Below are 15,618 nucleotides of genomic sequence, written 5' to 3' on the forward strand. Positions count from 1 at the left end.
GGTCTTTTATTTTCAAAAGAGACAGGCGAGGACAATGTTGGTTTTGCTCTCTCTTGCAGGATCTTAGGCAGTTTACCATTCAGGGCAGTGCCCATCGCCTTATGATCCTCTCTATCATTTGTTTTAGATGATAATGCAGCCACATTATCTTTTAGGGTTTTAATTTCACCTACCAATTCTCAAAGGCAACTGCCTAATTTATCAACAATTAGGGACTTAATTTCCAATAGCAGGCCTTTAACAGCTATACCTGACGGATCAGAAAGATCCGGATATGATGGGATCTCTTGTTCCAGACCGATTGTTACCAAATTCCCCATAGAAATTGGTGCAGATATTAAATTTAGTTTCCTCTCTCTTAAACCAATTTTCCTGGGAGCTGTTATCTTTGTGTACAATCTTTTTGGGGTCTTTTGCAACGTCTGTTCTGAATCATCTTTATCAGCTAAGACAGAACATGTTTTCCTGAGCACTATCAGAGGATTACCCTCAGTGATTTCTTCCAGGGGTATTTTACCTCCCACCTCCATACTAGACTCTTCAATCAGATTTACAATAGTGACCTCTGTTTTTGTGGTTTACTAAAATTTCCATACCCACCCCCATATTATCAATGGGAATTACATCATTTTTTTCCACACTCCTGACCAGGTCTTTTTCCAACTTCGAAGGGATCAAGCGTGTCCTTATCTGTTCTACATACTCATGGTATACTCTCAGATGGTTTAGCCAATGGGGCTTCATCAAAGGTAATTAACATAGGGCCAAAAGCCACATCATCAACCACACAATTAAAACCTGCTCCCTTCGGGAATATCCCCACTTTATCTTCGACAGTGTTTTTACCATTTGGACCTCCAATATCATTTAAAAAATCTTTCATCTCAGTTATAAGTGTATTAACCTCTGTGATCGGTTTAAACATCCAGGATATTTTCTTCTGCCTAACTTCCGGGGAGGAAGAGGTGGCAGCCTTTCTTTTAGACATAATTCCTCACTTATTTTGATAGTACAGGTGTAAAAAGCAATGTTTTGTCCACTTATACTGGAATATTGTGCACCTGTTCACAGAGTCGCTCAAAACCATTCACAATCGCTCATATAATAGATTCCTAACCTGTCAAGTACCAAAATAGCAAAAGCACTTGTAAAATAAAAGTGACGATTTTACTGTGCTTTGTGAGACAGATGCTTTATTCCTGTGTTTCACGCTAAACTTTTTTTGTAGATATTTTTAAAAGCAGGGGCAACCAGGGATTGTTAACCATTGAAATGCTCCTCGGTGCTGCAACATGTTAAGGAATGTTCAGGTCTGGGGCACAAACTCTTGGGGTCCCAGCTGAAACAAACAAATGAATGGGCCCAAGACTCTACAGACACCTTTTCAACAAGATCACAACCCAAGGATACGCTGCCCTGGAAGCAATTAACAAGTCCCCTAAGCCACCTTATCCTTGCTACTCTGTGTTCTAGCCGAGATACAGAGCACATTGTAATAATAGTAGACAAGAAGAAGCTATATGTGCTCTGCAAGAGACCGATCAGTAGCCGTATGAAAAAGGTACACATTGTCATCCATAGACACAGAATTCAATTTGGCAGCCTCACAGAATGCACAAGTCCTCAAAGACGGTTCATGAGACCGATAGGAAGCAACAAGCGAGGTACACATACCATGCCATTGATAGGATAGATAGGGGATAAGAAATGATGTAAACAGGAAAATGCCCATATTCGAACATACACTGAAATACATATTAGAAGAGGAGCAAGATTTTCGAGCTATTATGCCCTGAGTAGTTAAAGGAACAAATTACTTTGTGCAGTGCATCAATGGTCACTATTATCAACAAGGAGAAACACTACTCTGCTAAACTGAGGCTTTTTTGAAGAGCGCACCATAATAACTCACTCACTCTTAGGGTTAACAATTTTTAACTATTTAAGGAGAGGCAATTTTGACAGGTTAGGCACTATCAGCAATGGACCACATTGTTTTCAATTAATTTCGTAAAGCAAGGTGCAACGTTTTGCGAATGTTTGACTTTCATAACTAAAATATAGTTTTGTAGACTTGACTTGAAAAATACAGAAATCCCATGATAACCAAACAAGAGGCTTTACAAAAAAATCCTTACGGAAACGTGTTATGTAAAAGAAGAGTGACTTTACTGTAGTTTTATTTTCTCTATCATCAAGGGAACTAATTAGAGTACCAGAATTATAAGGGTGGTGTGCATCGAAAATCTCATCTGAATTTTACGATTGTATTTCAAAACTTTAATTACACACAACAAAATAAACTTGTGATAAGTTCAACTGAGTAAAATAATTTTTTGACAAACAATTGCACATTTCTGATGTGAAGAACATTATACATTTGAAATTTTACAAAAAAGCAACCTTTTTGTGTCAAATAAGCAGAGCTGAAAGTAAGCTCATCAGAGGCCTGTAACATTTCATCAGCTGTCTCCTGTCTAGGACCCCTTACACTCAAATGGCCAACAGCAAAAGAAATAGCAGGTAATCGGCTAATCAATAGCACCAGAATATGAGCGGGCTAACCTATTCACAGAAGACAGTACAGTGCTATGGAATGAGTGAAGATGATTTGTCCAGGATCACATTATTTCCATGGGCAAAGCCAGGATATAGGCCTCAAACACTTTGATTCCTAAGTCTCATATTTGGCTGCCTACCAACCTCTTCTAAATAATTATTTATGCTCTACAAAGTGTGTGGCTACCCAGTTTTTAAAGCTCTTGTTTGAGGGGACAGCGTTCCAAACCTGCATAAGGTTTGTTTTTTATAACCAGCACTTTCTGGTGCAGGTATGTTTTACCAGAGTAGGCGTTCCTATCACCAAAGATTTCACAACCACAGAGAGGAAAAGCTGATTCTGCCTTGCTCAAATGTAGCACTGTGATCAGGCATATGAAAAGAGGTCTCTGAAATAAGTACTTAACAAACTGAGCTATCTTCTGAACCATTATTGCACTCACAATGATATGCATTTTAACTTTGGTTGTTGCACGTGATCAATATATTCCACAAAGAAAAACAAAAATGTGAGACTAGTTGTGCTCTAGTTAATGCACACACGATATGTACTAGGGTGCAGGATTAATTTATCAGATCATGCCTTAATTGTTAACAGCCATGGAGCAGGTTGAGAATCTCAACAGTGCACTGGACGATATCATGGCATGTGTTATTTATGTTGCGAGGAGGTTCAGATGGGAACGATATTAGGCCTCAGATGTCTGCCCGTATTACACTGACTGCCCCTCATTAATAAGTTTATATGTTCCTAATTAATTTCATTTATTTCTTTTATTTTATTGATTTAAAGTGCAAATTGGTTAATTAAAACCTTGTACACTAAAAACAAATTCATAACAATTACAATATTTCTTCAACTCTATTAATCATTACTCATTAATCATCAGATCAAGTATCTCATAAATCATTTTCTATTAAAACATATTACAAATCCTCATTTCTTCATTAAAACTATATAACTATAAAGGACAAATTCCAATTAACCAAATGGTTACATTTCATTTAACCACTTTACATTAGAATCATCATTATTCATCCAAACCTTGTGACACATTGAGTGGTTTATCCACAAACCTCTTCCAGATATAAAATGCTGCTCCAATATACACCAACTGATCTGCCATATATATATGTGACCAAAATTGGTCAGTTCCAATCATATTTATGTCACATACAAGATAATTATGACCTTTGTAATAGTACTTATGCAGCTCTTGACACTCCGTTAATAGGTGTCTCGAGGTTTCAACCTCCCTGCGACAATGCGTGTACCATCTTTCCTCTTTTGGTATGCCTGACCATGCATCGATAGAATCATGGCAAGGTAGTATATTAAGTCGCAGCATAATAATAAATATCACAAATTCTTTATTTCTAACCTTCAATAGGTAATTGCGAGGGACAGAGGGTTGTTGCCCTTGCAGTGAATACATCTTATACCTTTGTTTTTTATTTAGGGTCGTCAAGCTATCACTAGCATCCCAAATGACGGCTTCCTTTTTTCTTTTTTTTAAAAGTTTTTATTTTTGTTCAGAGACAGTTAGATCGAGAATAAACTGCCCGGCAGTCGGCACAACACATCAATTGAAACAACATTAGGGAACGCACATTGTATAATGTGGAAAAACCTTTCCTGTGTCCACCTGGTCACGTCATGGGCGCAATGCATTTATGTGCGGGTGGTTCTGCTGGGACTGAGGGCCATTTAGCGGTGAAGGCGGCTTTCATCCTATGAAATTGGAATTGTTTGAGATAACCTCCACCCACCGCTCTGATAAAATCCTCCAGTTCACAGAACTTTCCTTCCGGCAACATATCCCGCATTCTGAATTGTTTCTTTGGATCCCACGCACCCTCTAATGCTTTATCAAATGTGGGCGTTATACCCGGAAAGTTCCATAGTGGTATCTCTGGATCGTATGGGGTTGTGAGGTCGATTCTCCTGTATATCATAAACCATGCTCGTGTGGTAGTGCTCACAAGGTCATATTCACATGTGTCTTTTCGTTTGGGGTTGAACATTACTGCTCGTAAGTCTGAGGGGGATGCTGCATATCTTTCCAGGGGGATATGTGCTGCTGTATCCTCCAGGTCGAACCAGTGTCTCGCAAAGTGTGCCTGCGATGCTAAATAATAGAGTTCAAAGTCTGGTGCCATGATCCCACCCTTTTCTAAAGGTTCCGTCATTTTGGACCATTTCAGCCTGGCCGTCTTCCCCTCCCATGCAAATGTAGTGGTCAACGTGTTTAGTTTGGTAAAGAATGTTCTGCCCGGCCATATCAGTATGTTACAGAAAAGATATAATAATTTGGGGAGTACCACCATTTTAAGTAGCGATATTCGACCGTAAAGAGACAAGGGGAGTTTGTTCCAGAGTTGTAATTTGACGGCGAGAGATTGTAATAGTTTTCCATGGTTATTTGCATACAGTGTACTTTTATCTCTCGATATCATAATCCCCAAATAGCGGATATGTATACGGGACCATTTAAATCCTTGTGTGTCAGACATGTCTCTAGTGTTGGGAGTGAGCGGGAATAGTTCCGACTTAGATATGTTGATTTTATACCCCGAGTACTCAGAGAATCTCTCGATCTCAGCCATGATTGGTGCTAAGTGTTCCTCGGGGTTCCGGACATATAGTAGAGTGTCATCTGCGTATAGGGAGATCATTTGTGGCTTCCCGGTCATTATGAGACCCCTGTGTGCATGGTTTTGACGCATGTATTCAGCCATAGGTTCTATTGTGAGCGCAAATAGAATAGGGTAGAAGGGGCAGTCCTGCCTGGTGCCTCTACCTAGTTGGAACAATGGAGACATAGTTTGATTGGAGAGTACTTTTGCACCCGGACACATGTACAGTAACCAGACGCAGTTTACAAAATATCGACCCAGCCCGAATCTTTCAAGAACCAAGAATAGATAGCCCCAGGAAACTGAGTCGAAAGCCTTCTCGGCATCTAGGGATGTTACAACCGCGTCCGCCTTTGGATTTATTTGTGCCATCACTCCGAAGAGTCTTCGCAGATTAAGGGCCGTGGACCTAGTCGGTATGAAGCCGGCTTGGTCAGGATGTACCATTATGGACATGTAGGGTAGTAGTCTGGTCGCCAGAATTTTTGCGAAGATCTTCGCATCTGTATTAATAAGTGAAAGGGGTCTATTTGAACCCATGTTTTGAGGGGGTCACCGGGGTTTTATGGAGGACCGTTATTACTGCCTCTCGCATAGTGTCCGGCAGTATGCCCCGTTCCATTGCCTCTTCCCAAACTTTCAACAAGGCTGGGGCTAACATTTAGTGAAATTCTCTATATATTTCGGCTCCCAGACCGTCAGAACCTGGGGTTAATGCCTTAATCGCCTCTGTTTTTTCCTCAAGCGATATGGGGGTGTCTAATAGCATTTGTGTTTCTGGGGTGAGAGTTGGGAGATCGAGTGTATGTAGTTACTCTGTTATTTCTTGCCTTGATTTGGTGTCCTGATTGGAGTATAGTGACTTGTAGAAAGCGGCAAACATGTCATTGATTTCCTGTTCGCTATTTACCATGTTCCCATTAGCCGTCTGAACAGCCGCAATGGGGGGATGGCAGCTCTCGGCCTTAAGCATCTGGGCTAGGAACTTCCCAGCCTTACTGCTTTCCCCGTATCTACGAGCCCGGGCCGGGGCAGCCATATACTGAACTTCCCTCTCAGCAAGTTTATTAAATTCTGCCAGTGTCGTGTGGATGTCTGAAGGGGTTTCTTTGCTATGTGTGGTGGTGTACTCAAACTCAAATAGTTTGAGTTTGCCCTCCATAGTGTCCAGTTCTCGCCTAACAGATTTCAGTAATCCAGTAGTCTTGGCCATAATTGCACCTTGCACCCATACTTTAAATGTTTCCCATACCGTGGCATAGCGGTCTACCGCACCCTTGTTCATTTGAAATAATTCCTCTATTTCAATGTGTAATGATTCACACACGTGTGGGTCTCTGAGCAGAGTGGGGGGCATTCTCCAGTGTCTGGCCCGCGGCGTAGTATCGCAGATATTTAGAGTGATTGATATTGGGGAGTGATCCGAGAGAGTATGGGGGTACATCTCGCAGTTCAGGACCATGTTTGCGGGTATTGAGCTAATAAGCCAGTAATCTATTCGGGACTCTGAGTCATGCACTGATGAATAGAAAGTGAAACGCTTTTCCTGGGGATGTAGTTCTCGCCAAATGTCAACCATGGACCCTTGTTGCATTATCTGCCGTTTAGCTAATGTAGTCTTAGTTGGGGGTATATTGGAGGTTGTGGACCTATCAAGGGCCGTGTCAAGGATCGTATTGAAATCCCCCCCCCAAAATCACTGCCGTTTCTTCAGCATCAGTTAACATATTATGTATGGTGTTGTAGAATTCAGGGTCCTCTATGTTTGGGCCATATGTATTAACTACAACCATCCCCCGTCCCGCCACCTCTCCCCAGACCAAAACATATCTCCCTTGCTCATCAATTTTGGTATCGCAGAGACGAAAGTCCATTTTCGGATGTATAAGAGTGAGAACCCGCCTGGATTGGGACGAATACTCGGTGTAATATCTGAGTGGACCCCATTTTGGCAGGAAGTTGGTGCAAACATGTCCAAGTGCATGTGTCTCTTGTAGTAGAATGATCTGGGGATTATGTCTGGTGATGTATGGTGCAGTTTTCCTGGCCTTAATTGGGTTATTTAGGCCCCGGATGTTCCATGAGAGGAGTTTGATAGTTATGCCCCTGTCACCCTGTGCCATAGTCTTCTTTTGGTGCTATTTTGTGTGTTGATTTGTGAATGCCGCTAGCCTTTGCAACTGTGCTTGATGAAACCAGACTCTCTGATTTTAAACTGTTACCATTTGTGGCAAAACTGTGTGCCCCCTCTCCACCTCCTCCCGCACCATCAACCCCAACCCGATGATGTGTCCCCTCCCCCATAACCTGTGGAACTTTCCTGAGGGTCACTCGATGCAGTTGCATGTCCTTTGTCAGTAGAGGCACCTGATCCCGGCTGTCACCATAGTTATTAGTTGGAGCCGTTGATCTCGACTAGGGTGGGCTTCACAGCCCGTGTAAGGATATCGCTGTAAACCTGTTTGTCAGCTGGGACTATTCTGTCATCGCCCGGTTACAGTGGCCTGTTCTGATCCCGTGCTTGATCTTTGGGAGGCATGGGAATGGATGCCTCTATATAGGATATGGCTTCCAAGGATTCTCAAAGAAATGCGATCTGCCTCCATGTTGGATACGTAACTTCGCCGGGAAGATGAGGGCGTATGGGATATGGCAAAGTCTTAGTAGTCTTTTGGCCTGTTCGTAGGATCTCCGTTGTGTTTGGATGCAGGTCGAGAAATCTGGATATATGTGCACTTTATTTTCCTCGTACTGTAGGGTACCTTTTTCTCTGGAAAGCCTCCGAATCGTGTCTCTGCAGTTGAGAAGCCGAACAATGATCTGCGCGGCGGTGCCCCAGGTTTGGGTGGTGGTGCCAGGATGCGGTGTGCCCTTTCAACGAGGAAGTGGTCAGAGAAGGATTGTATGCATAGAAGAGTTTTCAGCAGGCCTTCTACCTGTCGCTCCATCGGGCCCTTACAGAAGAATTCTGAGATGCCGACAATACGGACATTGTTCCTTCTAGATCTCGATTCAAGGTCCTCGCATTTTACTTCAGTATTGCGCAGTTCTCCTTTCAATTGTGCTATGTCCCGACTATGTTGGATCATTGCATCTTCGTTTGTGCTGATCCTGTTCTCGTCGTCTGTTATGCGAGAGCTTTCCTTGTCTACTCTAGTCTTAAGAGAGCTAATTGTTGCAACAATATTGTCCAGCTTGACATTCCCTGCTAGGAAGCCATTCTGACCATAGTCATTAGGCGATCTTCTCTGGCATCGGGCGGTATCTTGGCTGGACTGCCGTCTCCCATTGACGTGGTAGCAGGCATCCCATGAGGTTGGGAGCCAGCAAAGGAGTCCATTGGGCCGGTTTTCTTCCCGCCTGTGTTTTTCTTCTCGTGGCGGCCCATGTATCGCTGGCGTAGATCTGGGATGGGTAACGTGCTCCTGCGACTTGGATTGGATTGGACTGGTCGCTTATATTGGCCTAGTGTAGTCCATACAGACCTGTTTCCTTGTCTGTATGTTTCGACCTGTTGGGTTCCAGTGTAGCAGGTCCTTTGGTCAGTCGGCTTTGTTGTTGCCAAGATCTTTGGGTGTTCCGTAGCTGGGCCGTATCCCCCAAGGTTCCTCCTAATAGTGTATATCAGGTCCCTGCTGTGGGTTGAAGAGGATGGTGTTCTTTTTTTGGGGACAGGGCTTTGTTTAGTGGTGGTCCATATGGTATGGTAATTTGTTCTGTGATCCTTTAGCCTGCTATAGCTGACAGTGTACACACAGGGTCTTTGAATGCGTCACCCGCTGGGGTGTCCTGTGGTGTCTTAACTGTCCCGCAGTGAGCGCAGCCCCAGCACTTATTAATGAATTGTCAGACGACGTGTGGTTCTTTAAGGCCAGGTCTATTTATATTGGGCTGCAGGCCTTGGATGTGTGGCTGTTAGTGGCATTGAGATTCAGGATTGTTCCAGCTGCCAGCGTGCTCCACCTATATGTTGACCTGGAGTGGGGCTAAGTGCGGGCTCATGCGTGTGAGATTATAGTGCTCGCGCAGTGGTTGGTGTTGCTGGGCCTTCACCTCGTCTCCTGTATCCGACATACAGATCTCCCCAATGATCACAGCTCACTGACCCTCGCACGGAAAGCTTGTGTCTTCCCACGTATGATAGCGTGTGGGTCCTAGTCTATGCTTATAGTGCCTTTCCCCTTGTGATGCCGGGCGCGTAGCTCTTTGGTGCAAACGGGCCGTGCCTTGCTTCTCGCTTTAGCTTGTCTGGCTTACCTTCTGTCCGTCAGAAGGGGGTCGCTGCAGCACTCTCCCGTGGACTCAATCAGTGTCGAGAGTCAGCCGGGCCCAGCAGGGGTCTTCTAAGGCAAGTCCTGTTTATTTCTGGCTGGGGGTGTTAGAGTTGCCGCAATTGGGGATATTATGGAGCAGGATTGCACTCGTTGTCTGCGAGATCTGTCTGTCCACCGGTCCGGGCCGAAACTGAAAGATAGACCAATGCGTATGAGGTCATAGCGCTCTCGTAGTGGCAGGTATTATTGGGCCGTCACCATCAGATTTCCACATCCAAGGATTCCGAGTTAAATACAGTTAACAGGCCACTGCACGGGTGGATTGTATCCTTCCACGTATTGTAGAGCTCAGGAGTGTTGGCAAGTGTTTATAGTATTTTTCTTCCTCGTGGTGTTGGGAATGTACCTATTCAGCACAGGCGGGCCGTGTCCCGCTTCTCGGTACAGCCGTAGTTTGCCATGCACTACACTCTGTTCTCCTCTGTCCCGTCTGAGGGGCCGTGTACCATTTGCTCCTTCCGCAGGTCCCTGTGGCTCTAACCCATGGGCCCGGCCGGCGACGGACCGTCAGCTGGAGCCAGCTGAGGCCCTGCGCAGGAGATGGTTCGCCCTTCCTGCAGCAGGTCAGGGAGCGGGCGGGTATTTCAGCCAATCCTCCACTCGGCTCAGGATTCCAGTGCCAGCACACGCGAGCCGCCTCCAAATGCTGCCCCAAGCCATCACTGCAGAGCCCTCACGCAGGAGTCAGCGCTCCTCCCCTGCGCAGCCCGATGCTGTTTTGGCAGCCGCGGTGTGGCGCAAATACTTTCCAGATCTCCGCAGCAGCCTGCTGTCAGCGGGTCAGCCCGTCAGTTCTAGATGTGTTGCGAACTCCTCAGCACTGTCGCATTTCTCAGTCAAATTTGCACAAAATGTGCCGCGTGTATTGAGGCACCAGAGGAGATGGGTGTTTCCTTCAGCTATGGCTCCAAAAAGGATTAATTGCAGTATAGGATGTTCGTGGGATCTGAGCTCTCCAATCAGGCAGCCATCTTGATTGCGTGCAACAGCACCCGCCCCCTGACGGCTTTCTTTAAAAGATCTTAATACATAAGCCAGATTTCGCTTGCTGCCATAGGGAGCTTCACATTAATAGCGTTTAGGAACCTTAAAGTAGTGTTCTTCAAACCTTGCATAAATCTAATTCCCTTTTCTTTCTTACTTATTACATCCCCTATTAAGCTCATCAGGGTTTTCTCTTAGCAATTCGCGACCACCATTTTAACATACAGTTTACTACAATTTCTTTTTCTTAGTGTTTCCGACGAGGTGATTCCTAATTCGCATCTAATCGCTTCAATTGGCGTTGCTCTAGGCAAACATAGTGCAGTTTCCACATTTTCCCTTCCATCTTTCCAAGACTTCCCAGACTTCTTTCTCCCACGGATTCCAAAGCATATAGAGCCCCAGGTATAATACAGCTGTTATAGATTTCTTAGAGTCCTTCAACCGAGTATCTCCCTTTCCTATTCATATATCTACGAAAAAGATTCAATATTTTAGTCACCTTCATTTTTACCATATCAAAGTAAAATCACAAGGAGGTTTGTTTATGATGGACATTCCTAAGTATGGGTAACTATCAACCACCTCAATTATTTTAGAATCAATTTTCCATATGCATGGGGGTTTTAGTCGCCTACTTTTCGTTCCCCCAAACACAATAATCTTAATTTTGCCGATATTAATGCTTAAATTATTTTCTGTTGAGTATAATTGTATCGCGTTCAACATCTGTTGCAATCCCACTGGTATCTTGTCTAATAAAACAGTGTCGTCCACGTACATTAACCAACTAATAAATATTTTTCCTATTTTTGGGGTGGAAATTATTTAAGTTCACAAATCTTTCCCACATGTCGGCAACGTAAATATTATAAAGCACTGGGGGCGTTACGCAACCTTGTTTTAATCCCATATTGGTTCTAATGGGTGGAGAATATTTGGTCCCTTTTTCCAAACAAATTACTACCGTAGTTTCTCTATACATCTTTTTTAAGTAATGTAATATCACTGGGCATATCAGAAATCTGGCTAATTTATCCCATACTTTTTTCCTATCCACACTATCAAAAGCCTTGGTGTAATCAATAAAACACACATACAGGTTGGTTCCTTTTTTATCCATAGTGTCAGATATGATATAATTTAGTGTAACCAGATGATCCAGGGTACTATTATCTTGCCTAAAACCAGTTTGTTGCATAGACAGTAGCGGATTCTCCTTGTTCCACCTATTAATGGTTCTTAATAACAGTGAGCAAAAGATTTTGCAGCTACTATCTGCCATGGCCAAGATACGGTAATTGTCCGGGGACATTCTGTCCCGTTTTTTATGTATCGGGACAAAAATGGCTTTTCGCCAACTATCTGGGATTTCACCACTTTTCCAAATGGAAGACAAAAGATGGAATAACAAAGCCCATTTATCGGGATTGCGTTTGATTACTATATTAGCAATCCCATCCGGCCCGGGTGCTTGTGAAGATTTCATTTTCTTGATTACTTGTAGTATATCTTGTTGGTCATGTGGAAAAGTTGGCCCATTTCTCTTCCAATTCTGTTCATAAGTGATTTTATTGCTATTTTTAATAAAGAATAGACGAGAAATATATTCTATCCACATTTCTTGACCAACACCATTTATATCGGAACCTCTCTCCTCTAAGAGATATTGCCGACACAAATGCCAAAACCTTTTTGAATCATGAGTCTTACAAAGTACAAATATAATGCGCCAATTTGCATTGTTAATGTTCTGTTTATATGATTTTAACCAATGTTTATATTTGGTCTTAAGTGACGTTATTTCCTGATTGTTCATTCTTTCGTCCATATACACTTTCTTCTTGAGTTTCCTTATCTTTTCTTCCAGGTCATTTTTTCGATTATTAATCCGACTATCAAAGACATTATCATGTTTTTTCCTGCCCTTTGTGTCACTTTCCAAGTTCTGTTATTTTTCTGTATCATACTCAACACATTACTTATTACTTTAAGACCATTTAAAGTGATCTCCTGACCATCAAGGTGCATTATATTAAACATATCAAATTTCTCTAGATTTCGTTGCAGCCACATTAACCTATTTCCATCTAGGGAGCTTTGCATATTCCGGTCATTCCCTCTTGCCAACCTATATATGGCTTACTAGATAATTTGCATTTCAGTGCTTTGTGATCACTCAAAAGAGTATCTTCTTGTATTCCTTTTTGTTGTTTTGTGTATTCTTCTTCCTTCTGTCTGCCCACTGCAGTTTTAAGCTTTCTTTTACTTCATTGAGTTCAACTGTGAAAAATGTTCTTTTTAAAACCAAAACAAATAAAAAATAATAAAAAAAAGAGTATCTATAAGTTCGAAGCAGGTTATATATTTCCTAAACCCTCTGCTCACAAACATATAATCCAAACGGTAGCTTACCTTCCCTTTAGACCAGGTGGTTTCTCTTTGTTTACTCCCGTCCGGCTCCAAGTATTCAATACCATAATTTTGAAAGAATGTTTTCCAGGAAATACCATCCACCACCTGTTTTGGTGTCCTATATTGTCTTCCTCCTATTATATTCCCTGCTGGTGTCATAGGGTCAAAGTCCCCCTCCAATGCATTCCATTTATCTATTTCTACTTTGGCCATATCACAGTAAGCATTCAAGTCACCAACAATCATCACCTCTGCCCTTGGGGTCTCTTGCATCCAGCCGTCAATTGTATTACCAATAACTAACTATTGCTGGTATATCTGATCCCCCCGGTCGTGAATAGACATTCATTAACAATAATTCTTCTGCTAGGCCAAGATTACCCAAAATGGCACTCTTGACAAATGGTGAACTACCCAAATTATTATATTCTCTTTTGCTCCTTGCAGAGTCCTCCCAGCGGTCTCCCTTTTCCCGCCCTGTGTCGCACATTTATACATGACACTAAAACCATCTACTAATAGATCTTCACTTATCCATGTTTCCTGCAAAGCGAATATTTTGCATTTTCCTAACATTTCAAATCCCCCTTTGTGTAGAATGGAATGAAATACTCTACTATTCCAGGAAGAAACCTCTACTTTTCCGCCTTCCCTCTCATTTCATTGTCCTTCTAGCTAATCCCCATCTGGTACCCATTTCTCAAAATTATCATCTCTCTTGTGTCCTTGTTTTATAGGCACTTTTTGGGGTTGTATATACATTTTCTATGTTGTTACATATCACTATTTAATTTCACATTGGACACTGAGGAAAAGGGGTGGTTACATTTGCCGGTGCATGGTCTGAAATTGTGAATTCTGCACTATAGGATTTCTCTTCTAAAACCATCTGACATGCCCCCAGCAAAGGGAATAAGTGAAGTTCTTTATTGTCTTGTTAAACAGATGAAATTGTATAGTACTTTCTTGGTAAGTGCAGGAAACAAGAGAGGCGCAGAGAAGAAAGCATACTGGAGCAGCTAGAGAGTAGAAAGAGGGGAGAGGAGGAGATGCAAAGGAAAGAGGTAAGAACGGAGAAGGTGGTAGAGAAAGAGGAGTGGTGAAGGACAAGACTAGAGATGGAGGCAAAGCATGGCAGGCAGGGAAGCATGGCAGGGAAACAAAGAGGTGGAGAAAGGACAAGCAGTGCACAGAGGTGAGGAAGCAAAAGGGAAAAAGAGCCAAGAAAAAGGGGAGAGGAGGAAGAGTGAAGAAAGGAGGGCAGGGCCTAAGAAGCAAAGCAGCGTACACAGGAGAGGAAAGGAGGTGAAAGACCAAGTAAGGTGGATGAAAGAGCAAGAATGGAGTGAGAAAGCATCTTCAGTACCTCATTAGTGGGCTGGATCAGACAAAGGTAGAATAAACTCTGGCTAACCCAAAATAGTTGGAAAGTTGGCCCATTAAGGGGTCAGTAGGGGAAGAGCGATAACTTCTGGGGTCGAACACTGCTACAAAACTCTGACACCTGACCGCCATCAAGACGACCGAAGAAACTAGAGGGAGCCGTGCCAGGTAAAACTGCAGTCCTAGCCCAGAAGCCAAGAAATAACCGCAGGATACTATAAATTCCAGAGACTGAGTGACATTACAGCCAGGAAGTCGGCTCAGAGATACTGTAGGACTGATTAACACCAGAAAGGTAGGCCAGCTTTAAGGAGGGAGAAAAAGGGCTGAGGACCACAGTCCTGAAGAAAGGTGGACTGAATTACGAGGGGGGGGAAACAGTTAGCACTCAATTTCCTATGCTTGTCTAATATTACATAAAGAGAAAGTGGAATCATATTTGGGCTTTGGGGCGTCTATGGATCCTCAGCAGTACCAAGGGGCCCTTCATTAAAGGTGTGATTATGGAATGAGGAGAGACTGGGCCCACTTTTCTAACGTCTTTTTTTAACTAGTTTGCTTGAATACATACAAATGTATTATACTGTTTCATGTCCCTAACAGAAACCACTCTTGTGTGAGCCTTCCATCTGCCTTTCACTGATTTCACCAGTTATATTTTACTGGAATTTGATTCGCTCTGAGATCCACTACTGTTAAGATTCTAAGCAGGTAGCCTTTGTTTGTCTGTGCTTAAATCTACAGTAACACCATTTTAAATGGATCTATGTTGGATCCAAAAAATGCATTACTACCTTTAATTTTCAGGAAAAATACCACATTACCTTAAAATAATCATTTTTCTGCAAGCTGCTTAGAAAACCACTCCACTGTGGACTGTCGGATGCACCTCTCCTATGAACGGACGAGGGAGCGCTGCATTTGGAGCACATCATTTCAAAGCCATGGGCCTGAAACAGACAAAGAAGACTGATGAGTATGGAACTGCAAGGCTTATTAGACAGTGACTAAGCTTTTATGTTAACAATGCATAGCAATAATTCTGAGGGTACACCTACATCTCCATTCCAGAACCAACTGCACCTATATATCAGTAGTACAGTATTTCTCATTCCAACTCATCAGTATGTTCCAGAAATGATATCAGATCTATTTCAATCATGTTGCCCTTTTACTTCTGGGCTTTTGGACACCACTTCAGTAGAGAAAAACAGGAACACACCATATCCCCTTTTATCCCCCATGACCCCAATGAGGCAAATCAACATTATCCACAGACCATAGTAGTGTAAGAACTACATATTTG

The 15,618-nt window shown here is 42.9% G+C and overlaps 1 protein-coding gene across 2 annotated transcripts in view; it reads right to left on the bottom strand.

The window, feature by feature from the left end:
- The window catches only part of ECD (ecdysoneless cell cycle regulator), a 1,545,240-nt gene that overhangs the window by 810,919 nt on the left and 718,703 nt on the right, over positions 1-15,618 (bottom strand). For both annotated transcript variants that reach the window (XM_069610537.1, XM_069610538.1), the window contains exon 8: positions 15,137-15,262. In XM_069610537.1, coding sequence (XP_069466638.1) covers positions 15,137-15,262 — 126 coding nt within the window. The remainder of the gene's footprint in view (positions 1-15,136; positions 15,263-15,618) is intronic.

This window comes from Ambystoma mexicanum, chromosome 8, assembly GCF_040938575.1.
Source record: "Ambystoma mexicanum isolate Mex_15411 chromosome 8, UKY_AmexF1_1, whole genome shotgun sequence".
Lineage (NCBI taxonomy): Eukaryota > Metazoa > Chordata > Amphibia > Caudata > Ambystomatidae > Ambystoma > Ambystoma mexicanum.